This window comes from Terrapene carolina, unplaced genomic scaffold (genome assembly GCF_002925995.2).
Source record: "Terrapene carolina triunguis isolate 2854851 unplaced genomic scaffold, T_m_triunguis-2.0 Scaffold31, whole genome shotgun sequence".
NCBI lineage: Eukaryota > Metazoa > Chordata > Testudines > Emydidae > Terrapene > Terrapene triunguis.
Window position 1 is genome coordinate 7,705,905 of NW_020664382.1, and position 25,899 is coordinate 7,731,803.

At 41.1% G+C, this 25,899-nt stretch overlaps 2 protein-coding genes across 2 annotated transcripts in view; one reads left to right on the top strand and one right to left on the bottom strand.

Annotated features, from left to right (window-relative positions):
• The window catches only part of SON (SON DNA binding protein), a 55,754-nt gene extending 44,713 nt beyond the window's left edge, over nucleotides 1-11,041 (bottom strand). The window contains exons 1-2 of the mRNA XM_029911595.1: nucleotides 10,911-11,041; nucleotides 10,041-10,207 (exon numbers count right to left, since the gene is read on the bottom strand). Coding sequence (XP_029767455.1) covers nucleotides 10,041-10,207; nucleotides 10,911-11,035 — 292 coding nt within the window. The 5' untranslated portion in view covers nucleotides 11,036-11,041. The remainder of the gene's footprint in view (nucleotides 1-10,040; nucleotides 10,208-10,910) is intronic.
• Nucleotides 11,042-14,647: 3,606 nt separating this feature from the next.
• LOC112104627 (trifunctional purine biosynthetic protein adenosine-3) overlaps nucleotides 14,648-25,899 on the top strand; it is a 54,847-nt gene continuing 43,595 nt past the window's right edge. Inside the window, exons 1-4 of the mRNA XM_024197038.2 lie at nucleotides 14,648-14,715; nucleotides 19,419-19,567; nucleotides 23,536-23,631; nucleotides 24,870-25,044. Of these exons, the coding sequence (XP_024052806.1) occupies nucleotides 19,423-19,567; nucleotides 23,536-23,631; nucleotides 24,870-25,044 (416 nt within the window). The 5' untranslated portion in view covers nucleotides 14,648-14,715; nucleotides 19,419-19,422. The remainder of the gene's footprint in view (nucleotides 14,716-19,418; nucleotides 19,568-23,535; nucleotides 23,632-24,869; nucleotides 25,045-25,899) is intronic.

The window sequence follows — 25,899 nt, forward strand, 5'->3', positions numbered from 1 at the left end:
CTGGATCTAGACTTGAGACGATCAGAGGACTTGGAGCGTCTGCGTCTGGACCTCCAGGAAGAGTCTTTGCGCCCTTTTTTTCCAACAGATCTGGATCTAGACTTGAGACGATCCAAGGACTTGGAGCGTCTGCGTCTAGACCTCCGTGAAGAATCTTTGCGCTCTCTTTTTTCAACAGATCGGGATCTAGACTTAAGGCGATCAGAGGACCTGGAGCGTCTGCGTCTAGATCTCCGTGAAGAATCTTTTTCCTCTCTTTTTTCAACAGATCTGGATTTAGACTTGAGACGATCAGAGGACCTGGAGCGCCTGCGTCTGGACCTCCAGGAAGAGTCTTTGCCTTCCCTTTTATCAATGGATCTGGATCTTGACTTGAGACCATCAGAGGACCTGGAGCGCCTGCGTCTGGACCTCCAGGAAGAGTCTTTGCCCCCTCTTTTTTCAACAGATCTGGATCTAGACTTGTCATAAGATGTGGAATGGTTCTTTCTGGAATCTGAATAGTTTCTGCTCCTAGACCTTGCTCTTTTATATTTCAAATGTTTAGAGACAGAACGTGACCTGGACTTTTTTTTCCGCTTCCTGGATCGTGAAAGAGATTTAGATTTACTCCTTTTTAATTTCTTTGCATCTTGTTTATGTTTATCACTACTCTTGTTACTTTTTTCATGTGCTTTCTTTTTTTTAAAAAGATCATCTTTCTTCACTTCTGCCACAGATCCTGGAGCCGCTTCGGAATCTTTTGCCTCTGCCACAACCACCACCAATTCTGGAGCCAATCCCGAAACTTCCACCGCTGCCACAGCCACCACCGATACTGGAGGCCCTCCCAAATCTTTCGCTTCCGCCACAGATTCTGGAGCCACTCCCAAATCTTTCACCTCTTCCGCCACTGGCCCAAATGCTGGAGTTGCTTCCGAATCATTCACCTCTGCTGTCACTGTCACAGATTCTTGAGTAGTTTCTGAATCTTTAACATACAGTGTATATAGAGAATCTGGAGGTGCTTCCAAATTTTTCACCTCTGCCATAGCCACCACAGATTCTGGAGCTGCTTCTGAATCATTCACACCTAAAGTATGCAGAGAAACACTAGCTGCTTCTGAATCTTCTACCTCTGCCACTGCCACCAGAGAATCTGGAGCAGCTTGCAAATCCTTCACCTCTGCCGCTATCGACACAGATTCTGATGCTGCTTCTGAATCTTTCGCCTCTGCCGCCGCCGCCCCAAATGCTGGAGTTGCTTCTGAATCGTTCACCTCTGCTGTCACTGCCACAGATTCTTGAGTTGTTTCTGAATCTTTAACGTACACTGTATACCAAGAATCTGGAGGTGCTTCCAAATTTTTCATCTCCACAGCCACCCTCACAGATTTTGGAGTGCCTTCTGAATCTTCTACGTCTGCCACCGCCACCAGAGAAACTGGAACAGCTTTCAAATCTTTCACCTCTGCCACCACCACTACAGCATCTGGAGCAGCCTGCAAATCCTTCACCTCTGCCACTGCCACAGATTCTAGAACGGCTTCTAAATCTTTCATTTCTGCAGTTGCCACCACAGATTCCGGACTTGTTTCTGAGTATTTCAACTCTGCCACTGTCACAACAGATTCTGGAGCAGCTTCTGAATCTTTCACCTCTTCAGCTGCTATCACAGATTCTGCAGTTGTTCCAGAATCTTTCACATCTTCAGTGTGCAGAAAATCTGGAGCTGCTTCCAAATCTGTCACTTCTGCTGCCACCACTGCCAAAGATTCTGGAGATGTTTTCAAATCTTTCACCTCTGTCACCGCCACCACAGCATCTGAAGCAGCCTGCAAATCCTTCACCTCTGCCACTGCCACAGATTCCAGAACGGCTTCTAAATCTTTCATTTCTGCAGTAGCCACCACAGATTCTGGACTTGTTTCTGAATATTTCAACTCTGCCACTGTCACAACAGAATCTGGAGCAGCTTCTGAATCTTTCACCTCTGCAGCCACTACCACAGATTGTGGAGTTCTTTCAGAATCTTTCACATCTTCAGTGTGCAGAAAATCTGGAGCTGCTTCCAAATCTGTCACCTCTTCAGCCGCTATCACAGATTCTGTAGTTGATCCAGAATCTTTCACATCTACAGTACACAGAAAATCTGGAGCTGCTTCCAAATCTGTCACTTCTGCTGCCACCACCACAGATTCTGGAGCTGTTTCAGAATCTTTCACATCTACAGGACGCAGAATATCTGGCGCTGGTTCCAAATCTGTCACCTCTGCAGCCAAAGATTCTGGAGCTGCTCTCAAATCCTTCACCTCTGCCACCACCACAGATTTCAGAGCTACTTCTAAATCTTTCATTTCTGCAGTCACCACCACAGATTCTGGACTTGTTTCTGAGTATTTCAACTCTGCCACTGCCGCCCCAGATTCTAGAGCTGCTTCTGAATCTTTCGCCTCTGAAACCACTACCACAGATTCTGGAATTGTTTCAGAATCTTTCACATCTATGGTATGCAGAGAATCTGGAACTACTTCTGAATCTTTCACCTCTGCCAGCATCACCACATATTCTGGAGCTGCTTCCAAATCTTTCACCACTGCTGCCGATTCTGGAGCTGCTTGTAAATCCTTCACCTCTGCTATTGCCACCACAGATTCTGGAGCTGCTTCCAAGTCTTTCACCTTTGCAGCTGCCGCCAATTCTGGAGTTGCTTCCAAGTTATTCATGTTTACTGTGTGAAGAGAATCTGGAACTGCTTTCAAATCTTTCACCTCCACCGTGGCCACAGACTCTGGAATAGGCCGCAAGTCATTTACCTCTGTAATAGCCTCAGATTCTAGAGCTGCTTCAGAATCTTTCACCTCCACTGTTAACTCAGGAATCTCAGGAGTTTCCGGAAATTTCAGATCCACAGTGTGCTGAGATTCTAAAACTGTTTCCAAATCTAGCACTGCATTAGGACTTTCTACAGTTGTTTCCAAATGTTTTCTCTCTGCTATGCCCACAGATTTCAAAACTGCTTCTGAATATTTCACCTGCACAGTGCCCGAAGTTTCTTCCAAATCCTTCAGATCTGTTGCAGCCTCAGCTTCTAGATCTGCTTCCAAATCTTTCATTTCCTCAGTGTGCAGAGATTCTAGATATGCTTTTGAATTTTGTATCTTTTCCACTGTCAAAGATTCTGGTGTATCTTCCAAAATTTTCACCTCCACTGTTTTCTCAGATTTTAGAGTTGTTGCTGAGAATTTCAGATCCATCACAGCCTCAGATTCTTTCACCTCTACCACTGGCATAGATTCTGTAATTTTTTCCAACTCCTCCACCTCTGCAGTGTACAGAGATTCCAGAGTTTCTTCCAAATCTTTCATCTCTGTCAAAACCTGAGCTTCTGGAGTTGCTTCTGAATATTTTACTTCTACTGTTTCCTCAGATTCCGGAGATGCTTCCAAAATTTTAACATCCACTGGCTGCCAATGTTCTGGAATTTCTCCCAAATCTTTTACCTTCATCCTGACCACAGATTCTGAAGCAGCTTCCAAATCTTTCACATCTACCATGACCTTAGATTCTAGGGTTTCTTTCAAATCTTTCACCTTTGCTGCCGCCTCCAATTCTAGAGCTAATTCCGCAACTTTCACCTTCGATGAGCAGAGAGATTCTGGAACTGCTTCTGAATCCTTTACCTTTGCTTTATACAAAGATTCTGGAGCAGCCTTAGAATGCTTTACATCCATGACTGCTTCAGATTTTAGGGTTGTTTCCAAATCTTTCACCACCACCATCTCACACTCTAGAGTTTCCTTCAAATCTTTCACCACTGTCACAGTCTCAGGTTCTAGAGTTGATTGCAAATCTTTTACCACTATATGCAGCAATTCTCGACTAGCTTCAGAATCTTTCACCAGAATGATGGGCTCCGATTTTTGAGTTGTTTTTGAATCTTTAATTTGCATCATCATCTCAGCTCCTGGAGTTTTTCCAGAATCTTTCAAGTCTGTAAGGTGTAAAGATTCTGGGGTAGCTTCTGAATGTTTCAACTCTGCCTTGGCCTCAGATTCTAGAAATTTTTTAGAATATTTTATGCCAGTTATTGCCTCAGATTCCGGTGTGGCTTCCGGATCTTTCACTTCCACTACTGCCCTAGATTCCAGAGTTGATTCAGAATCTTCCTCCTCTATTATAGTGGCATCAGACTTTGTAGCTGTTTCAAAACCTTTCATCACCTCCACCTCAGTATGTGGAGATATTTTCAAGTCACTTACTTCTGTCATGACTTGGGATTGTGGAATTGTTTTCAAATCTTTCACTTCCATCACCACCTGAGTTTCTGTAGTTGTTTCTGAATCCTTTGACTCTGCCACTGCCTCAGATTCTGGGGTGGTTTCCAAATCTTTCACTTCTGCCAGTGATTCAGATTGTCCAACTATTTCCATGTTTTTCACTTCTGATGTTGTCTCAGATTCTGGAGTTATTACCAAATCTCCCTCCATGCACAGAAATTTGGGAATTGCTTCCAAATCTTTAAACTGAGTTGTGACCTCAGACTCAGCTTGTACAAGTTTATTTAAATCCTTCACCTCTACCATGACTACGGACTCAAAGGCTGCTTCCAAAGCCTTCAACTTCACCACAGACATAGATTCTAGGACTCCTTCTGATTCTGTCACATCTTCTATTTGCAGAGATAGTGGAGGTGTTTCTGCACTTTTCTCCTCCACCCTGGCCATAGGCCCTAGGGTTGCTTCCGAACTTTTTGCCGCCACGACAGATTCTAGGGTTCCTTCTAATTCTTTCACATCTTCCATTTGCAGAGACCGAAGCATTGCTTCCGAATCTTTCACCTCTGCCACCGGTTCTAGAGTTGCCTCTAAATCTTTTGCCGTGGCCTCAGATTCTAGGGCTCCTTCTGAATCTTTCACATTCTCCATTTGCAGAGAGAGAACTTCCAGACCTTTAGCCTCTACCATGGTCACAGGTTCTAGGGTTGGTTCTGAACCTATTGCCCTGGCCACAGATTCTAAGGCTTCTTCTGAATCTTTCACATTCTCTATTTCCAGAGACAGCAGAGTTGCTTCTGAACCTCTTCCCTCCCCCACAGCCACAGCTTTTAGGGTTGGTTTTGAACCTTTTGCCATGGCCAAAGATTTTACACCTCCTTCTGAACCTTTCACATCTTCCATCTGCAGAGACAGCGGTGCTGGTTCTGAACCTTTCACCTCCGAGACTGATTCTAAGATTGCTTCCAAGTCTTTTGCCTCTGTCACTGGTTCTTGGGTTGCTTCTGAGCCTTCTTCCATGGCAACAGATTCTAGAACTCCTTCCGAATCTTTCACATCTTCCATTTGCAGAGATAGTGAAGTTGGTTCCACATCTTTATTCTCTGCCAAGACAACATGTTCTAGGGCTGTTTCTGAACCTTTTGCCACTGCCACAGATTCTACTAGGGCTCCTTTCAAATCTTTCACTTTTTCCATTTGCATAGAAAGTGGAGTTGCACCTTTCACCACAGCCACATGTTCTAGAGCCACTTCCAGACCTGTTGTCATGACCACAGGTTCTAAGGATGCTTCCAAAGCTTCCATATCCTGTATGTGCAGCGATTCTGGAATTCCTTGCAAATCTTTCACCTCTGTCACCCCTGCAGGGTCTAGGATTGTTTCTGGACCTTTTGCCACCCCCACAGGGTATAGGATTGTTTCTGGACCTTTTGCCATGGCCACAGATTCTAGGAATCCTTTTGACTCTTTCATATCTTCTATTTGCGGGGACAGTGATGGTGCATCTGAATCTTTTGCCTCGGCCAGAGGAGCAGGTTTGAGGGTTCCTTCCAAATCTATTGCCATAGCCACAGATTCTAGGGCTCCTTCTGGACCTTTCACCTCCTCCATGTGTAGAAATTCTGGAGTTATTTCCAAATCTTTCATCTCCATCGCAGGTTTTAGAGCTGCTTCCAAATCTTTTGCATTCACAACAGGTTCTGAACCTTTCACCTCCACCATAGATGCAGATTTTGGTATTGCTTCCAAACCATTCACCTCTGCCTTGGCCACAGATTTTGAAGTTGCTACGAAATCTGGCCCAGTCACAAATTCAAGACTTCCTTCCAAACTTTTTGCCTCTGCCACACCCACAGTTTCTAGAGTTGCTTCCAAACCTTTCATATCTGTCATGACAACAGATTCTGCGGTTTCTTCCAAAGCTTTCATCTCCATTACAACTACAGATGTTGGAGTTTCTACCAAATCATTTGTCACAGCCACAGATTCTAGAGTTGCTTTCACCTCTGCTATGGCCACAGATTCTAGAGGGGCATCCAAACCCTCTGAAGTCGCCATAGTCCGAGATTTTAGAATTGCTTCTGAAAATTTAATCTTTGCCATGGCCTCAGATTCTAAGGTTGTTTCTAATTCTTTCACCTCCACCATGCCCATCGATTTCAGAGTAGCTTCTGAAGTAGCTTCTGAATCTTTTATTTCTTCTGTTATCTCAGAGGCTGGAATAGCTTCCAAATCCTTTTCAATTTCAGATTTACCAGCAACTCCAGTTCTGTTGGTAGACACAGTACCATTTTCAGTGTCTTTAACTGGTAAAGGTCCACCCTTTGCATTCATATTAATAGCTATATGATATATACTTTCATTAGTCTTATTCACCAATAATTTTACTTTAGCTTGCTCTTGAATTTTCATTGTACTAGTATTTTCTTCCTGGGTATCCAATTTGCTGGTTTCTGAACTGTGTGTATCAGTCAAGGCCAAGTTTGTTTTTTCACTCCCAAGTTTTTCCACAGATGATTCAGAATCTGATAGCAAATGAGGTATGAGTCTTTTAATTGAATGCCCCATGTACTTTGCACTCAATTTTGTGCCCAATTCTTCTGGCTGCATTTGACCAGCAAGATCTGAATCTGCATGCCCTCCATGCTGTGTGATCAACTTTGAGCCCAATTTTTCTGTCTTTGAGTGAGAAGCAGGTTGTAAATCTGCATGCTCTCCATACTGTGCACTTAATTTTGATTCCTTTGGCTGCTTTTTATGTTTTTTTTCTTTCTTCCTTTTCTTCTTCTTTTTCTTCTTCTTCTTCTTGCTTTTGTGTTTCTTGTTCTTCTTTGACTTTTTTCTTGGAATTTCATCATCTCCTTCGTCAGTAGGGCCTCTTTTTGTAGATGAAGAGCTATTTTTCACCGAATCTTCCTCCACACCTTAAAAAAAAAAAAAAGAAGACATTTATTTAAAACTAATTTTATAAAAAGAAATTCAAATATAAAATATTTTAAACCAGTAATTGGGCACAGGTGCACATAAAGTTATACACAACCTGAAATCAACATTTTTTATGATAACATCACAAGTTACATTTTCCCTCAGTAAGAACTTAAAACAGGGATCCCCAACGTGGTGCCCGTGGGCGCCATGGCACCAGCCGGGGCATCTAAGTGCGCCCGCATACTGTCTGGCAGACGAGCATCCGCCGAAATGCAGCCAAATTTCAGCGCTGGATGACACCATTTGTCGGCGGCATTTCGGCGGATGCTCGTCTGCCACCACGGTCCTCCGTGGCTCGTCATCTGGCGCCCGCCAGACGAAAAAGGTTGGGGACCACTGGCTTAAAATGTCTGGGTTAAAACCAAAAATTTAGCTTTCAAAAAAATTAAACCAATCTTCAAACCGCCTCTTGCCAATTTTTTGGTAGGATTTCTATACTTAAAACAACAAATAAGACTGTTAAGATGATGTGATAGCAACTGACCTTTGATCAGTAGCTAAAACATTTATAATGATTGGAAGACAGCAAAGACTATGCCTGAAAAAAATAGCACATATTACAAAATTACACAACTGTGAAGAAAATGTGCCATTTGCATTATCCAAGAAAAAGACTTGAACAAAACTTTTACTTTAGTTGTTAAAATACGTCTTAAGATTTTTTTTTTTTTAAGTGATAGGTCAACATTTTCCTAAAATGGAATGTGTATGTTTAAAAAGCCTTAACAAATATTTAAGAAAATTTCTCAAGGTTATTTATTAATTCCAATGGAAACACTTTTTCTTTAAAAAAAAAAAAAAAGTTTGCAACCACACATTGCAGCATTTGCTCGTACATGAAGACTAGCAAAAAACTGATCAGAAGCTAAAAATAAAACAATTCAAATTCACTAGCTTTAATTACCCAATCTGAGAGAACTTGAGAAATACACAAAGCGCTTAAGCAGGGAGGTATACAAACATCTTAAAGCCTCCTTAAGTACGCCTCAATCCTGCAAAGATTTACACACATGCTTAACTATGAGTAGTGCCACTGAAACCAAGGGCATGTGAAGTAAGCATGTAAATACTTGCAGAATTGGGTGCTAAAGTGTAATTAGTAAAAACATTTTTTTATACAGTATATAATTCTAGTCTGCCGGGTTCCTTTAAAAAAATAGTTGCACTGAAAAAAAAATTTTGTACGTTGCAGCAACCCAGCAACCTTAAGCTGTAACATAGGACTATGATTTACTTCTATCCTCAAAACAATACTTAAAAGGAGAAAGTGATCTTGGAATAAAAGAGTTGATATAAAAAGTAAACATTCAGATTCTATGATGATGGGCATACTATAAAACGCATATGGCCCTGATCATGAAAACATGCACGTAACTTTACACACACGAGTGTTTGTATGACTAAGGCTATATTAGCTAAGTGTTTTAATTAAAAAAAAAAAAAAAAAAAGGCATTTCTATCCATGTTCCTTCAACTGCCATGAAGAGTATCAATAATATAGGGTCAGTGTCCTTTCCTGGCTAACTTTTTCAATAAATCCCAAATCACTGCTGTAGCTTCACCTTTACCATTACTGGTGGGCGGCGCATTAGCGCATAATGGTTGCAAGTCTTTTTATTACCAAATTATCTAGTCTTCTTTTGAGAAGAATTAGACAAGTTTTAAAAACACGAATGGCCAGTTTGCACTAGTGCTCCCACTGTTCCTTGTACTATTCAACCAACACCAGTTCTACACCAACTGCAAGGAAGATTTCTGAAAATGCTCACTGTAGAAAAGCCATGGTACATTATGGAAAGAAGAAATATCATCAGAAAAATTTGCAAATGTAGCCTTTGAGATTATTCAGATCAAAGATGAACCACAATGTTCTACATTGTCTTCTGTGGAAATACTTAGAATCTATACTTACCAAGTGCACAGCAGTCCTCTCATTTCCATGACAAAACAATGAAAATGCATTTTTTGTAATCAAGTAGGACCCCAATACTGCCAACTCTTACATATACAAGTAACTTTACTCATGTGAATATCCCATTGAAATCACTGGAACTACTCAAATGTAGACAATGTTTGCAGGACTCGTTTTTGCTGGATTCATTGTTATCAGAGGGTCTATACAGGCATTTTATTTAGTGTATTACATTTGAAGCAACACAAAGCTGAATGCCTGTTTTTTCCCCAATTATAAGTACATTATTCACTAATACCACCACCATTAAATTACTTTATTTCATACCTTGCTATCTGATTAATATGCTTGGTCATACAATTTTGTAGTTTGATAAATGATGTGAGGAGTAATCCTATAGACCTTACTCAGGCAAAACTTCCATTGATTTCAGAAAGTTTTGCCAGAGTTAGAACTGCACAACAATGCCTTGAAGAAGATACTTATGAATTGTTACATGCCTTATTTCATAAGTAATCTTTAAAGAGGCATTTGTCAATTAAGAAAAAAATTATATTCTCTGATTTTTTTATCCTGTTACTGTCACAAATAAAATTTAATATTAATATAACAAAGAAATAAGGGGGATTACTTTTCTCTTAATTTGTGCACTTGACAGCACTATATGGATAATCAGTTTCAGAGTATTATTATATATGTAAAATATATATTACATTTTTACATATATGTAAAATATTATAAAACCATAAAAAGTATCAGGGAAGTGCACGGCAAGAGTAGCACTAGAAACTTTTATTTCATTTTCAAAAAACTGACTAGATTTACTCTTGTTGGTGTCCCCTTGAAGAAAAACATATTTGCAATGTTTAAGCATTTTCATTTACCTGATTTACACTGTAGCTCTGTATCAAGGGCCCCAGACAGTACTTCCTCTATTTTCTGAACTATCTGATCATTCTGAAGACTCCCAGCACCCGTAACTGTGTCATCTGAAGTGTTTGCTTGCTCAGCTGGGACTGTTTCACCATTCTGCTGGCCTTCTACCTTTCCACTAACCGAGAAAAATATTAACAAAATTCAAGTAATTTCGAGCTTTATTTTTATTTTTTAAAGGTAATGTATTCACATTTCTTACAGCCAAACCTTCTAAAGAATATTTTAGCCTCCTGATGCGGCCTTGCACTTTAGTGAAATATTAATCTTTTGGTTTGTTTTACTTACTGCGTTCTCAGACAAAATACTTTGTTAGTCACTAGAACTATGCCAAAGGGAAGAAAATATTTTCTCACTGTTTCATCCCAGGCCTTTTCGCAACACAGAAATTTCGTTTCCCTCTTCCCTCCCCTCGCCAAAAAAAAAAAAAAAACCACCCCACCAAGCACTCTTTTCCACACTGAAAACACACCAGCGTGCACGTGTTCTGAGGAGCATCAAAGCATTGCGAAATTAGCCCATCCAAACTTGTTATTTTCACTGAAAAACTGGACCGCCCGGAGGGGCAGCGGCCTGCTTGCACCATAACCGGATGTCGCCGCTGAGCGCCGGGCCAGGCCCTGTATGTTCGAGTGACCCGCAACGGCCGCCCCTCCCCCACCTAACTGTCCCTAGTTATCCCTCCCCGCCCCCACCCTCCCTCCCACTGTCCCCGTCCCGCAACTGCCCCCTGGACACCGCTCCCCGCCCCCACCCCGACTCCGCTCCCACTAGGCTCCCGTCCCACTCCGCCTCCCCGCGGCCCCGAGCCGGCTCGTTACCCGCCCAGCTGCTGCTGCTGCTCCTGCTCCTCCTGGATCTCCCGGAACTTGCTGACCACAAAGGACCGAAAGATCTGCTCGATGTTAGTCGCCATGACAGCCCCACGGCTCGACTCCCCCTCCATCCGCAACGCGGGTCCTCCACTACCCCACAATGCACCAGCGCAAGGAGCCACGGGCCAACCCCCCCGCCGACGCGTTCCCTTTATGCCCTCCCGCCATTGGTCGCCCTCTGTGGAACCAGAAGCATGACGGGACGTCAATCAGCCGCTCTGCCCCCACAGGGAACCATAGAGCGCAGCCTCTCGGGGGGGGGAGGCCCGCGGACGTTCCCCTCCCCCCCCCCCAGGTGCCTGGGGAGGAGGATGGGCCCCGGCAGCCATGTTGCTGCACCGAGTTGCCCCCCCCATCCACACAGGGCACCGGTGGGCGCGGGGCCGCGCTGCCCCTCCACCCACGGGATGAAACGCGGCTCCCTCTTCCCTCCCCCACCGGGCCAGTAAATGGGGCTCGGCCCGGGCGAGGGCTGCCCCGGGATCGCGTCCGCCTTTAGGCGCGCGGCGGGGGCTTGGTTGCCTGCCCGCCCGCCCGCGGGAGACCCGCACGCCCGGCACCACTCACCTCCGCGCAGGCCGGGGATCCGGGGCCGTGATCGCCTGGAGCCCGAGCCTGCCGCCTCCGGCCGGGCCCGAGCCCGCCGCAGCCAGTGGGAGCTCCGCCATGGGGCTCAGGCAGCGCCGCCGCACCAGGCCCCGCACTTCCCCTGCGCCTCCCGTGCGCGAGAGAAAGACGGCGGGTGACCGCTGCAGCCGGGGGTGCGGCGCGGCTCCGTGCGCTGATGGCTGCACACACAGAGAGCAGCTGTGTAAAGTCACGCACAGGGCAGAGCGTGTTTACAGAGAGACCATGTGAGGGAAACCCCAGCTCTTAGGAAGTCTGGATCTGACCTGCGTCTGTAGGTTTGGCGGGGAGACCGGAATCCAGAAACTAAATTCAGATAAATAAATAAACCCCAACCTGAAAGTCAGCCTCTGCCTTGGCTCCGCTAGCCAGACAGTCCCTGGTTTGGGAAATGTTTTACTAGATCATCACTACAAACGGATCAGCTGCACTAAATCCAGCTGCCCTTGTGGCAGATATTTGGGGATATTATCCCCAAAGCACTTTCTCACCCACATATTTTGGTGTTCCACTGATGCAGCCTTACCCCTTTCCTTATTTGGTCTGTGAGAGAAAATAGCCAAATTGGGTGATGGCATACAGTTATGTGATGATTCTGTATTCTTGAGTGACAAAGTTAAATTTTCAAATATTAATTTACCCAAAGTAAATTCTATACATAGTATATGTCCTCAAGACAAGCTGCATGTGTTAGTTTCTGGAAAGCCAACCTACACTAATTTGACAGCAAATCAATTGCTGCGGAGATCTTATTTATAGTCTATTATTATTGGGGGAATATGATAGAGGTCTATAAAATCATGAATGCTGTGGAGAAAGTAAAGTGTTATTTATCCCTTTGCATAACACAAGAATCGAAGGTCAACAAATAAAATTAATAGGCAGCAGGTTTAAAATAAAAGGAAATACTTCACACAATGCACAGTCAACCTGTGGAACTCACTGCCGGGGGATGTTGTCATGGCCAAAACTATAACTGGATTCAAAAAATAATTAAAGTTCCTGGAGGAAAGGTCCATCAAGGCTATAAGCCAAGATGGTCACGGCTGCAACCCCATGTTCTGGGTGTCCCTAAGCCTTTGACTGCCAGATGCTTAGACGCTTAGACTGGACAATGGGATATATAGATGGACAATTGCCATGTTTTATTCATTCCATTTGAAACATCTGGCATTGGCCACTGTAGGAAGACAGGACACTGGGCTAGATGTTACTGGATCTTTTAGCTTATTGCATATAACCACATTGTTATCAAAAGGTCTTCATTATACCATGATAGATCTATTCAGTTTTTAATAATTATACAGCACCTATAACTCTGACAGAGGCACCTTTGATAAATAAGAATTAAAGCATTTGATACTACTCTGACAATATCACACATACTTTAGACAAGAATGAGAGGATTACCAAGAAATCTCATTGGTGTGAAAAATTGTCAGACTGAATCATTTATTTCAAATCTTCCTTACATAGACCTTGTCTAGACTGAAAAAAGATGTTTTGTTTCAATTGAGTTAGCGCAATCAAAGTAGCTTAGCTCAATTGAAAACGGCTTAACACTAGTGTAGACAGTGTAACAATTTAATCTAGATTGGTAGTAAATGAGATTTTCAACTGAATTGAACTAGTTCCATTAAGCAAACTCAAATTTTAAAAAACATATTTTTTTTAGTTCATACAAGGCCATAGTGATTATATATAGATCAATTACTGTTGACCAGTTTAGGGCCCAATACTGCAATTGTTTATGCTCTGGAGTAAATTTTCTCCCCATAGTAGTTCCATTGAAGTCAATCGTACCACTTACAAGACGAAAGCTACTCCAGAGCTTGATTGTGGGATTTTTTTTTAAACCAATGATTCTTTGAGTTACACATATATGTAAAAGTATTTAATAAACTGATATTTTATTTTGATACTCATAATTTAAAAAGATCTGATGCAACATGATACTGTGCCTTTTTAGAGCATATAATTTTTCATGCATACACAACGCCTATTTGCATTCAGAGGAATTACTTACTCCTATCAAGATATGAGCAAAATTCAACAAAGAGTGAGTCCTTCACAACTATATTACGACTCTTGGAAAGCAAAGAAACTGCAGCAAAATGAATAACACCTTTGCGCAGTGTTGCTGGAACAATTTTTATAATGGAGGTGCTGAAGGTGGAAACCATGTATTTGGGTTGGTTAATACTACTTCAAGACAGGTGCGGCAGCACTCCTAGTTCCAGCACCTATGCCTTTGTACCATTTGAATGCTAAATTTAACATGCTACAGTATCCCCACAATTCTTCATAATTAAAGCTGATATATACAATAAGTATAAGGAATTAATTATTTGTTGTTATTTAATACCATAATATTCCCAAGAGCATTTGCCCTAGTAAAATAGTAAACAGTACTAGTCTTAGTAGGGTATCATCCAATTAACCCATTAACTATCAATGTTTCACTATAGAGTGATGCTATATTTCCTCCATTATATCATAGAATCAAATAATCTAGAGATGAAAAAGATCTATTAGCTGTAGTCCGTAACCTTACAATGCAAAATTATTCACTGTCATGCATTTTCTGGTGTTTGTCCGATCTAGTTTTAAATGTAGCCAGGATGGGGCTCAACTACTTCCCTTGGGAAATTATTTCACAGTCTATTAGACTGCCACCCGGATAATGCAATCAGATCTACATAGGCAGATCACTACATTTATGAAGAGCCCCATTGAAGTCAATGGGGCACAGGAGGGACACATCGATCCTCCTGTCCAGAGCTCCTTGCAACTCCAAGGCCTGTATGCGTCAAAAGAGTCGTCTGCTGTAAATAAATGACTGTAAAATCCCTAGCTTCATGCACAGATAGACTGTGAACTGTTAGTGGCATTCACTATCAGCTTTCTATTTCTTATTTCCTTGATTTATTAGTATAAAAAGTTCTCTTTCTCCGTTTACAATCCCTCCCATTCATTGCTTTTTCCTTTCCTCCGCCTAAAGGGTTAATCAAGCACGCGCATTTCATGCTGCTAGAGAATTCTGGGAACTTGTCTGTCGTTTGCAGAAATTGCCGCAAAAGGTCTAGTAGTCTGATGGGCGGACGTGCTCTGCTCTCTTGCTTCAGTAAGTGTTTCGTTAATTTTTTAGAAATGTGTTCTATCTAACGCACGTCTTGCATGGATGCTAGCGGAGTTGCACGTGTAGGTTCTGCAGTGAGGCATTTGAAAGAAACAATGTTTTAAGAGACAAATTTGTAAGAGGAGACTTATTCTGTGATCTCGGCCATGTGCTTGGTCTGTGGTGTTTGATCTTCCGTAAAATGGCTTTTCCTCTGCACTGTTGTAGGAACAGCAATGTTTGTGTTTTTATGTGAGCCCTCCCTTTCAACTGAATTACTTGCATGAGTAAGATGAGCAACGTTTGTTCTTATATAGCTATAACAAACTCGGGTGGGTGCGTTTAATTTAAACACTGTGGTGTTAGCATTGTAATTATTGTAACTGCAAATTGCTTCTTCTACTGCTTGTTTTATTATTTATAAGGGCAATAGGATTTTTTGTTATTTATATGAATTTAAAAATAGCTGTTCTTACTCTTGGTCAGAATTGCCACTCAGAAACTAGAAATTTAAATTTTGTTTTTTCATTATGCATACATACAGGCTTGTTATATTAGTATTATATAAATGCTACACTGTTTTATTTTTTGGCTTTAAACAAGTCGTAAAATATTTGCTTTTTTAAAAGCGAATATTAAACTTTTGACCTATCATGGTTTGATCTTTAACCTTCTTTTATTCTTTCCCCTCAGTTTGCACATTTGGAGTACTACCAAAATTGGTATTGTCCTCATAAATTCTTTAAATTCAGCTAGGGAACCTTGCAATTAGTGATTAAATTTGCTAATATTTGTTATAATCTTTTTTTTAAAGTATATTTACTTTCAGTATGTAAGTATATATGTTGACAATATTTATGCAGGAAGGAAAATGCTTCTTTTCTTTCCTTTATTCTCTCTAGTCCTTATTCTGCAATCTTTACTTAGGTCTGGATCCTGAAAGCACTTTGAACTCACTGAATATAATTAGGGTTACAGATTTGAGTACCTCTTGGGATGAGGCCACCAAAACGCCCATTGATTTTTAGTACTGGTTTTTCAGTGAGTGTTTTCCCTAAATTAGGATGCAGAATATGGCTTCAGGTGACTGCTTGTACATTAAGAAGAATTTTGAGACAAGGTATAACTGTTATGACATAATGATCTGAGTTCCTTCTAAAAAACTAATCCCCCCCCCCCCCCCCCCCCCCAAAGTCATTTTTATCATCTGTTCCTTCCGCCATGTCACCCTCCTCTAGAGTCATTTTGCTGAAAAAGCACTGGACTGGGATTTAGGAGATCTGGGTTCTATTTCCTCTTCTGGCACTGGCCTGCTGGATGATACTTAAGGATTTCCCCTTACATAATGGGAATCCTCAGAAGCCAGATTCATGCATCCTCTGTGCCCCAGGAGTGCTGCAAAGGGGCCCTAGAGGGACCAAAAATCTGGACTGAGGTTTTTATTAACTCAAATGTGAATCAATAATTGTTGCAGATTATTTTATCTCATTGGTGTGGTGTAGTCAGTGGGGTGGTGGCATTGGGAATAGGTGCATCAACTTAACTGGAGACTGCCTTTCTCTTTTGTCATTGTGTCTGGCTACTGAGTATCCCTTCTCTCAGATCAGCATCATCTAGCATTAAGTATATTCTCTATCCTCGTTTCAGCCTCTGTGTCAAGCACTAATGGAGTGATTTTTGCAAAATAAATCTTTAAAGCATGTATTTTAATTTCTGTGGCTCTTGTGATAACCTTGTTCTTCAAGTCTGTATTGTTCTGCTATGAGGTTCCATACATTGACATGGGAACATGCTTATTGGATTTGACTCATTTAGGAATAAGAGATAACTGTCTAATACATTATATTATTTTTAAAGAAGAAAAAAATGTTTTCCTCTTAGATTACTATCCTTCACTGTGGCCAGTCCCTTAACCTTTCTTCCCTTTTTTCTTTTACTTGCTTACCTGATTTATTCATGGTTTTTCTTTATTCTTCAAACTCTATTTTTGTTTTTGTTAAAATGTTTCATCTCTGAAGGAGTCTTCTATTTGGTACAAGACTTAAAAATGTTATTGCATATAGAATTGAAATATCTTCTGGAAAATGTGCGGGATCTTCCTGCCCACAATTTGCTATTAAGACTTTTTAGGTTTAAAAACGTGCTTTTTCATATATATTCACGACATTATACCAAGTGATCCTTTGTAGTGGAAGCCATGCCCTGAATAGTAACAGTTCCCAGGGAAGACAAGTTTCTAGTCACCGAAAGGAGCAAAAATATGTTGCTGCTATATGGAGAGAAGATAGCAGGGTTTGAGTCAGGCTTTCAGCAGACTAACTACATTTCTCATGAAATGTGGCTGATTTGGATATGAGGCACATACCTTGTCCTGCTGATTGGCTGAAACCCTGCTATCAGTCACAGCTGTTGTAAGTCGCTTTTTAACCATGGAACAATTTTTCAAGGGTCGTGGTGGATTTTCCATCACTGACTATTTTTAAATCAAGATTAATTGTTTTTCTAAAAAATACACCCTAGGAATTATTAGGGGAATTTCTATGGCCTGAGTTGTACAGGAGATCAGGCTGGATGATCACAATGGTGTCTTCTAGACTTAGAATCTATGAATTTTTCGGGGAGACTAGGTCTCTGACAGTTCTTTCTTACCCTTTTACATCGAAGTTCTGGTCTTTAGCCTTCTATAAATAGAGCTTGTGTGTATGCATGTCCAACATGAATACTGTGCCAAATGCTTTTTGTCTGTGCCCTGCTTTGGGTGAAACTGTACACATGTACAAAAGTGAGTTGGTCACCAGCCTCTTCATGGAAGAAATGCAGGAAGACAAATGGGATTTAAGTGCCATGTTTGCTAAGATTACAACACGGTGCTGGTTTTTCAATTTGAGTAAAATTCTTATTTAATTGGTGTTCTTTCTCCTAATGAATGTAAGATGGTTTGGACAGCAAAGACCCAAGACCCCCTTATTGACCACGTGAAATTTATTGTTAAGCATTAAAAAGAATTAAATTAAAGTGACTGTAGTTGCTTTCCTCTGCATGAAAGCTTTTAAAAATTTATTTTCACTATTTAATAATACTGTTAACTCTGTCTATTTGATATGTGTGTAAACTACTGCCTTGTATGTATTATGGTTTAAAAAAAATAAAACTCTTTCTTACCGCTAGTACATTTTACATTCAGGCTTAGCAACACCGGTTTGTAGCTACTGGCATTCTGCTTAAATTAATTCTCCTTTACTGGATGGCTTCTTCGAGGTCTAACTGATAGACTGGACTGCTGTGAATATTATAGATCAGTAGTTCTCAACCAGAGGTCTGGGGGCTGCAAGCAGGCTTCGGGGGGCCACCAAACAGGGCCAGCATTAGACTCACTGGGGCCCAGGGTGGAAAGCTGAAGCCCCACCACATGGGTCTGAAGCCCAGGGCCCTGAACCCCATCACTTGGGGTTGAAGCAGAAGCCTGAGCAATATAGCTTCATGGGGGGGTCCCCTGTGGCGTGGGGCCCCAGGCAGCTGCCCTGTTTGCTACCCCTTAACATTGACCCTGGCTTTTATATGCAGAAAAACAATTGTGGCATAGGTGGGCTGTGGAGTTTTTATAGCATGTTGAAGGGGCCTCAGAAAGAAAAACGTTGAGAACCCCGGTTATAGATTATTTGGTCAATATCTTGGAAATTTAGCTTTTTCTTTTTCAAAAACTCCAAGTTAGAATACCTATTTATTTCTATTAATTAATTTAGAAATTTAAGCATTTCAGTGACATTTTATCTTTATATTAAGTAATGTCTTATTTACTATAGCAACTAGCTTCTTATTGTTGCAAAGGCTGAGCCTTAGCGTGCAAGACTGTAAGCATTACCAACTCCCGTTGAAGTAATGTGAGTTAGTCTTAGTTCATTTGGAGGTTCCCCCAGCTAACTCTCACTGAAATGAAAGGGAGTGTTTCCACTGTTTTTTGGGGAATGTTGGAACAGACCCCGGATCAGCTCCTTGCAGGGTCAGGCTGCTTTGTGTTTTAGCAGGACATGCTGCGCTTCATGTGTTCGTCTGTAAAGTTTTGTTTGGAATGCGGTTGCTCTATCCTGAAGAAGATCGAGGTTGGAAGACGTTTCCCTGTTTCATCATTCTGACCCTTTCATTTTCATATAAGGTGTTAAGAAGATTTTCAGACATCACTCGTGAGAAGTCTTGAGCTCTCTCATTTAGCAACACCACTAGACAGACTAGCAAATAATTCTTCACTAGTCCAAAGGGACTTTATCTTTGACATTTTCACATTCTTCAGAAACCTATTTAGGTCACAATATAAAATGTACTGTGATTAATCACAGCCAGGTCGCTAGTGAACATTTATCTATGTCATAAAACTACTGTGTAATTTGGTACAGTTGGTAGTCTGGTAAGGAGAGAACCAGGAATGGTATAGGAGGTTCATGTTGATGTGCATTGGCAGAACTCAGTGGGAAAACTTCTATGGGGACTATGCTGTGCTTGGTTGAGCCAGTGCTATCATTACCTTGCTTTCTTCACCACATTTATACACAAAACCGCAGGACAACAGTTATGTGAAACAGGCAAAAATGGCATCTGCCTTTGCAGTGAGTTCCTCTGCTGCTCTGCAGACCAAAGGTGTTAGCTGATGAGTGCACGCAATGATGTTGTTGCTTTCCTAACCTGAATATTATTACTTTGGTTGTTTTGCACAGACTAATGGCTGATCAAGTGCTTGTGATTGGTGGCGGAGGCAGAGAACATGCCCTGGCCTGGAAATTAGCACAGTCGCCACATATAAAACGAGTGCTAGTCGCTCCAGGAAATGCAGGAACAGCCAACAATGGAAAAATTTCAAATTCAGGTAATAAACAAAAAAGAGAACCTAAAATAGTTTTTTTTGTTTGTTTTTTTTTTTAAATGTGTAGTACCAGTAGTTGAGCCTAAACTGGTGGTTCATTGATAAATTTAGGGTTCTATCTATTAGTGTCATAGGAGTTCTTATGTTTCAGACCCTGAATGCTTATAAAGGTGATGTTTGGATAGGGTGAGAAGTAATTAAAAAAGCTTTACTCAGACTGTAATTTATCTTGTGCAGATTATTTCCCCCTCTGCACCAGCTCAGCTATGCTGGTGCTGCTTTGGGGAGGTGGAGGCAAGAAACCACCCACTACCCACCCTCTTGTGTAGCAAGAGGCCCTGCAGAGGCTGCTGTCTATAAAAGAAATGTCTGAATCCTGCCAAGCCTGCTCATAATTTTGATGGATAATATCAATGTTTATTGTATTGATTTTTCACAGTTACAGAAAACCATGGGGTGGGGCCAGACAATTGTTATTTAATGACAGCAGATGTTGAGATTCGAAAAGTTAAAGCTTCATAACCATTAAACACACATTGTCAACATCATATCAAAATGTACAAAGTAAATCACCTTAAATCCAACTCTAATAACTTCTCAAGCAGCATTTTTCTTACTTCGCTTATCTGTTAATTTCTGTTATGACGATGGAAGTATTTTGTCAGGGTGTGTGTGTGTGTGTGTGTGTGTGTGTGTGTGTGTGTGTGTGTGTACGTACAGTGAAATCAACATTTACCGATTTAAAAATCTAATCCTTCCTAGCCTGCCTATGACACAGGCATCCCACTCTGGTGCCGCCTTACTCCCCTTATGCTTCCTTACTCCCCCTGCACAGGTGTGTAATCTGGGTTACACTTGTGCCCACAAGGAATGTTAGGTGTGTATTGAGATATTGCTTATTTAGTTCCTAAGAGATTAGCAAGTTTTTAAGGGTGAATGCTGTAGGTAAGAAAATGTTCTTATCCATGTTTTACATGTTGGGACATAATGAGGTTAGGTTAATTCTAGGTGCCTTTTTCAGAGGTTTTAAGTACCTACAGCATCAATTGGCTTGAATTGGTAGTCATCAATTATAAAAGTCAGACCTAAGCTATTTAAAGTTGAGCAGCCAAAATTGGACGTGGCTTTTGAAAATGTTGACTTAAGTGACTTTCCTAAAGTCACACAATGATTCAGTGGGAGAGCAGGAATAATTACTCAGTCCAGTAGAGGGAGCCAGGAATTACTTGCTCCATTAGATCACACCGCTGAAGAGAATATTTTAATGACTGGCTTATGTTTGCATATATTTCAACGAATATAGCCATAAACTGTATACTTTGAAATATGTTATTACACATACAATTAAGATTAATGCAGTATATGTGTAGATGTGCATTATATACACATACATGCTGTATATATGCTTGTATAGCATGCGACTAAAATCTGCTTGCCACCTCCTGTGAAAACATGAGCCATGACAGTTTTCACACATTCTGTATGTAAAATAAATGCTCTAGATCAGTGGTTTTAAACTTTTTTTTCATTTGTGGACCTCTAAAAAATTTGAATGGAGGTGCGGACCCCTTTGGAAATCTTAGACATAGTCTGCAGACCCCAGGTTGAAAACCACTGTTCTATGGTAACGATAATCTTTTGCAGACCCCTTAGACATAGTCTGCGGCCCCCCAGACGTCTGCAGACCACAGGTTGAAAACCACTGATCTGTAACTTTTACTTCACCTGATGGTTCAACCAAAGAAATGCTATATTTATTTTTCTCTGTCTTATTTGACCGTTTGCAGTGTCATCAGCCAAACAGAACAAATCTGTTGCTTGTCTTTGAGGGTGAGGGGAAGGGAATGAGCGTTCACATGGAAATCATATGATCCCTCTGCATCCACAATGTTAAACAAAGAGGTTTGTCCCTGTGTTAAATCAAGTTAAAGCCAGTTCGCATAAGATCCAGATTATTAAATTAAATGTCATTTAAAGAATACTGTTATAAGAATTACTACACTTTTCTGTCACCTTCCCAGTAAAAAAAAATGATGCATCTATCTACATATTGGAGATACCGGCCCCAATCCAACAAAGCATGAACATCATTTTAGCTACTTGAATTGTCTCCTCAAACACCCATTTAAGTACTTTGCTGGACTGGAGCCTCATTGAATGTGTGTTAAGGGGTAAATCCAAGCCCCTTCAGGTATTAGAGAGGCATAACCTGGATTTGAGAGGAGGTGTGAATTAATATTCTGTGGCTTGTGGGGGAAGGCTTCATCCCACTTCCCCACACTCCCCTTACATCTCTGTAGAGCCAAGACTTGCTGCTTGGGCCAGGAACTCGGTCTAGTGTGCGTGAGAAAATGAGAAATAATTACACAGAGGCACGTGAGCCTCATTATATTCTAAAGCATGGGGATTTAATCCTTTCCCCATGTATGTCAATGGGAGTGTTGCCACTGACTTCAGTCTAATCAAGATTTGGTCCTGGAAGTCTATCCTTCCCTCTCTTTGGCAGCAATGTACAGCAGGATGCACAAGATACCCTTTAATTAGCATCGAAATCCCATGTCTTGTGATTTTTCCAAGGGAAATAATGCAAATTTAAAAAAAAAAAAATTCTCTTTCACAAAAGGTTTATAGTCCGATCACAGTTAAACAACACTTGTCTCTCAAAAAAAGTGGCTTTATGGGTAACTTATTTTGCAAGTCATTGAGGTACAAAAGGATATCAGATTTTTAAAAATAAAAAAAAATCTAATACCAGTTTTCCCAAACTTTAGTCATAGTGGCCAAAATTTTCAAACCTGGGTGTCTGAAGTGACACTGCTAACTCCATATTTAGGCACCAGAATAAAAGTGCTTTGTTTTGCAAACATGATGAGCACCTGTTGACTTCACTGGGATTTCTGGGTGTACAACACTTCTGATGACATTTTTATTTAGGTGCCTGAGTATGGAGTTAGGAGTCAAACTTTAGGCACCTAGGTTTGAAAACTCTGGCCTGTGTTCCTTTCTTCAGGATAGAATACAACAGTCATATGCCAAATGAAGGGTTTCAGAAAGAATACAAAAATACTCCCTTTCAGCCTACACTGTCACAAAAATTATGTTGCACGTTAAACAGGTGCATTTTGGAATAATACATGAACAAAATGACTCCTTCATTGTTCTTTCTTGCTGGGACATTCGCACATACTGTGGATCCTCTGCTAATATTTTGTATGTCATAATGTCTGTTTTTAGCTGAGTCCTGTAGGAAGACAATACAGTCAGACGTATAATGTCTTAATTTTTTCCCCTGAGCTATTCTAACCTGTGCCAGTACTGGGACAGAGAATCAGAAACCCATAATCAGGTCTCTCTGACAGAGCACCTCTTATTTGGCTGCATTTAGTAGAAGCTGGGCACAAAAGAGAATTTCACCTAGAGCTGGGGTGAGCACATGCAGCAGTCTGACATGATGCTCTTATTTGCCAGTTGCATTATTGTTAATCTCAAGGGTTTAAACAATCAGGATATAATCCTGTGGATTTAATTTGGTTTTTGTGGCAACCTGAAATACCGCAAACCCCTCACCTTTCTCAGTATATTTTCCATCCTGTAAGCATGCAGCATAGCACCCTCGTTAGTAACACTACATCATGAAAAGAGAAAAAAGCTTAAAGCAAAATATCCCGGGACTGAGAGGGCGTAATGCTTTTGCTCTGTTTCTCAAATGATGAGAGTAGCTTCAGACTGCTGTTGCTCCCATTGCAAATGACCAATCCAGCTCAGAACTGTGTGAGTTCAGGTGACTCAGCCCACTGTCGACGTTGGATTTATTCTTGATAAAAGTCATGGAATAATATTGCCTTTTTGCAGAGCTTTCATCACACAATTTGATATCTAGTCTCTTGCAAGCTTTCTCTTTTTATTTTATATGTAAATCTTCTGTTCTTCATTATACTCTCTGTTTAAATTTCTCTTGCATCTTTTGACAGCCATCTCAATCAGTAATCATGCCGCTCTTGTCCAGTTCTGCAAAGACAATGAGATCAAACTTGTGGTGGTGGGCCCAGAAGTTCCTCTTGCTGCTGGTAAATTTAAAATAAATTATTAAAGTTCTACCCACTTATTGCCATATTCATGGAATTATGGGTTTTAATTTATTGCTTCAGATGTGCTAGAAAAAATTACCACTGCTGAGGACAGTTATTGTGTGTTTTATTTAGAGGCTTTCTGTGGCATTATAATATCTGAGCATCTTGTAAACTTTAACTGATTTATGCTGTGAAGTAGGGAAGTATTAATATTCCGTTTTGCAGATGTGGCACTGAGGCACAGAGTGATTAAAGGTCTGATTTTCGGAGGTGCTGAATACCTGCAATGTTTGTTGAAGTTAATAGGATTTGTGGGTGGGCACAGCATCTCTGCAAATCAGTCTCTAATTGACTTGCCCAAAGTCATGCAGGCGGTCAGGAATAGAAACCAGAAATCTCCCGATTATAACTTTCTCTGCTGAACAAATGTTCTCAGTGTATTTTTTGATATTTTTTTGTTTGAGGGCCAGTTTCATATCTGGGGTGGGGGAAGGACTTTCAAGGTCCCTAGGTTAATGGAATATTAGGCTTTCTTCTCTTCCCACTGAAGTCAATAGCAAGTGTCCAAATGTGTTTATTGGGAACAGATGCAGGCCCATTGTTCCCTGAAGTTCCAGATTGTTGCATTCTGATGAAATGCACATTTCTGAAGGTTCTTATGCATGTAGTTTAAAATTTAGGATGTCCTTAACTATTCAGATCTTTTCTTTTAAGTGCTTGGGTTTGTAAATGATGTGTCAATGTTGTCACTTAGCAACCTTAACTAACTTATTAAATGAAATGTTTTTGAAAACAACTGACTGATTTGGAAGTCAGCATATGAGACTTACCTATAGAATTTGTAAGTTTTCGTTTGATTCTCTCTCACCTCATGCGATATTCTCCCCCAATGATTACCATGGACTTTTCGGCTGAGGGCTGTAATAAAGGGGAAAAGGAGTTGTATCTGTTAAAGTGGTGTTTCTGCAGTTGCATGGTGCAACAACAAATTCTGACCTAGGAGTCCTAAAGCCCAGATCGTCCCCTGCTAGTTACGGCAAACACTGCCCTTGAGGTCCATGGGGTAAAATTGGCACAATCCCCATGATGTATCCTATACATGGCACAGCGTTTGTAGCTGTTACTCACTAATGTGTCAAAGTGGTTATACAAAGCAACAACTTTATTAACTTGTAACTCTTATAAACCAGCTCATTACTGTAGTAATAATAACTCTTAAATCTCTTTATTGCTAGGCATTGTTGATGACTTGACAGGAGCTGGGGTAAGATGTTTTGGTCCTACAGCAAAGGCAGCTCAGCTAGAGTCCAGTAAGAGTTTTTCTAAAGCCTTTCTGGACCGGCATGGGATCCCAACCGCAAGATGGAAAGCATTCACCAATCCTAAAGAAGCTTGTAGCTTTATTACCAGGTAAACAACCTTTCATATTTAGTCTTTTTTATTATCTTTACAATATGTTAAGCACCTAAAGTTGGCAACCCACTTATCATTCAGTTATTCTTTTCAGTAGTGGCACAATGTTCATATATTCAAAAGACACTCTAAAAGTAACACTGCAAAAATGGCATCAATATGAGTTCTACATTTATTGCTCTTTAATGACAGTTCAACTGTGCTCAGATTACAAGGGAAAAGATGGGGTTGTTTTTTTTTTTTTCTTGACAACCATGCAAACCTAGATTGGGATCTGAAAATCATAATGGGTTCTTTCTGGTTCATGCTTTATTACTAGTAATGCAAATTCTGCAACTGAAGCTTCATTAGCAATCCTGTTGATGATCCACTACTCCAGTGGTGGGTAATATGCAGCCTGTCAGGGTAATCTGCTGGCGGGCCGCAAGACACTTTGTTTACATTGACCGTCCACAGGCACAGCTGTCCGCAGCTCCCAGTGGCTGGGAACGGTGAACTGTGGCCACTGGGAGCTGCGGGCGGCCATGCCTGCAGACAGTCGATGTAAACAAACTGTCTCTCAGCCCACCAGTGGAATACCCTGATGAGCCGGAGGTTGCCCACCACTGCACTAGTCAGAAGTCAGTCCCGCTCACTCAGTAATAGTATTGGTCTGCACTGCTAACAAATAAAATGCTTCTTTTCCCTGTCAGAAAAGTAGTGTCAGATAACAGTGGAAAGAAATGGCAACCAGAAATAGTGTAGTGAAGTGGGTTGACAGGGGAAGACACTTGATTATGTGGTTTTTTTTGTTTTTGTTTGTTTGTTTCAATCATAGTTAAATGGCTATTGTGATATAGTGAACTTATGAAC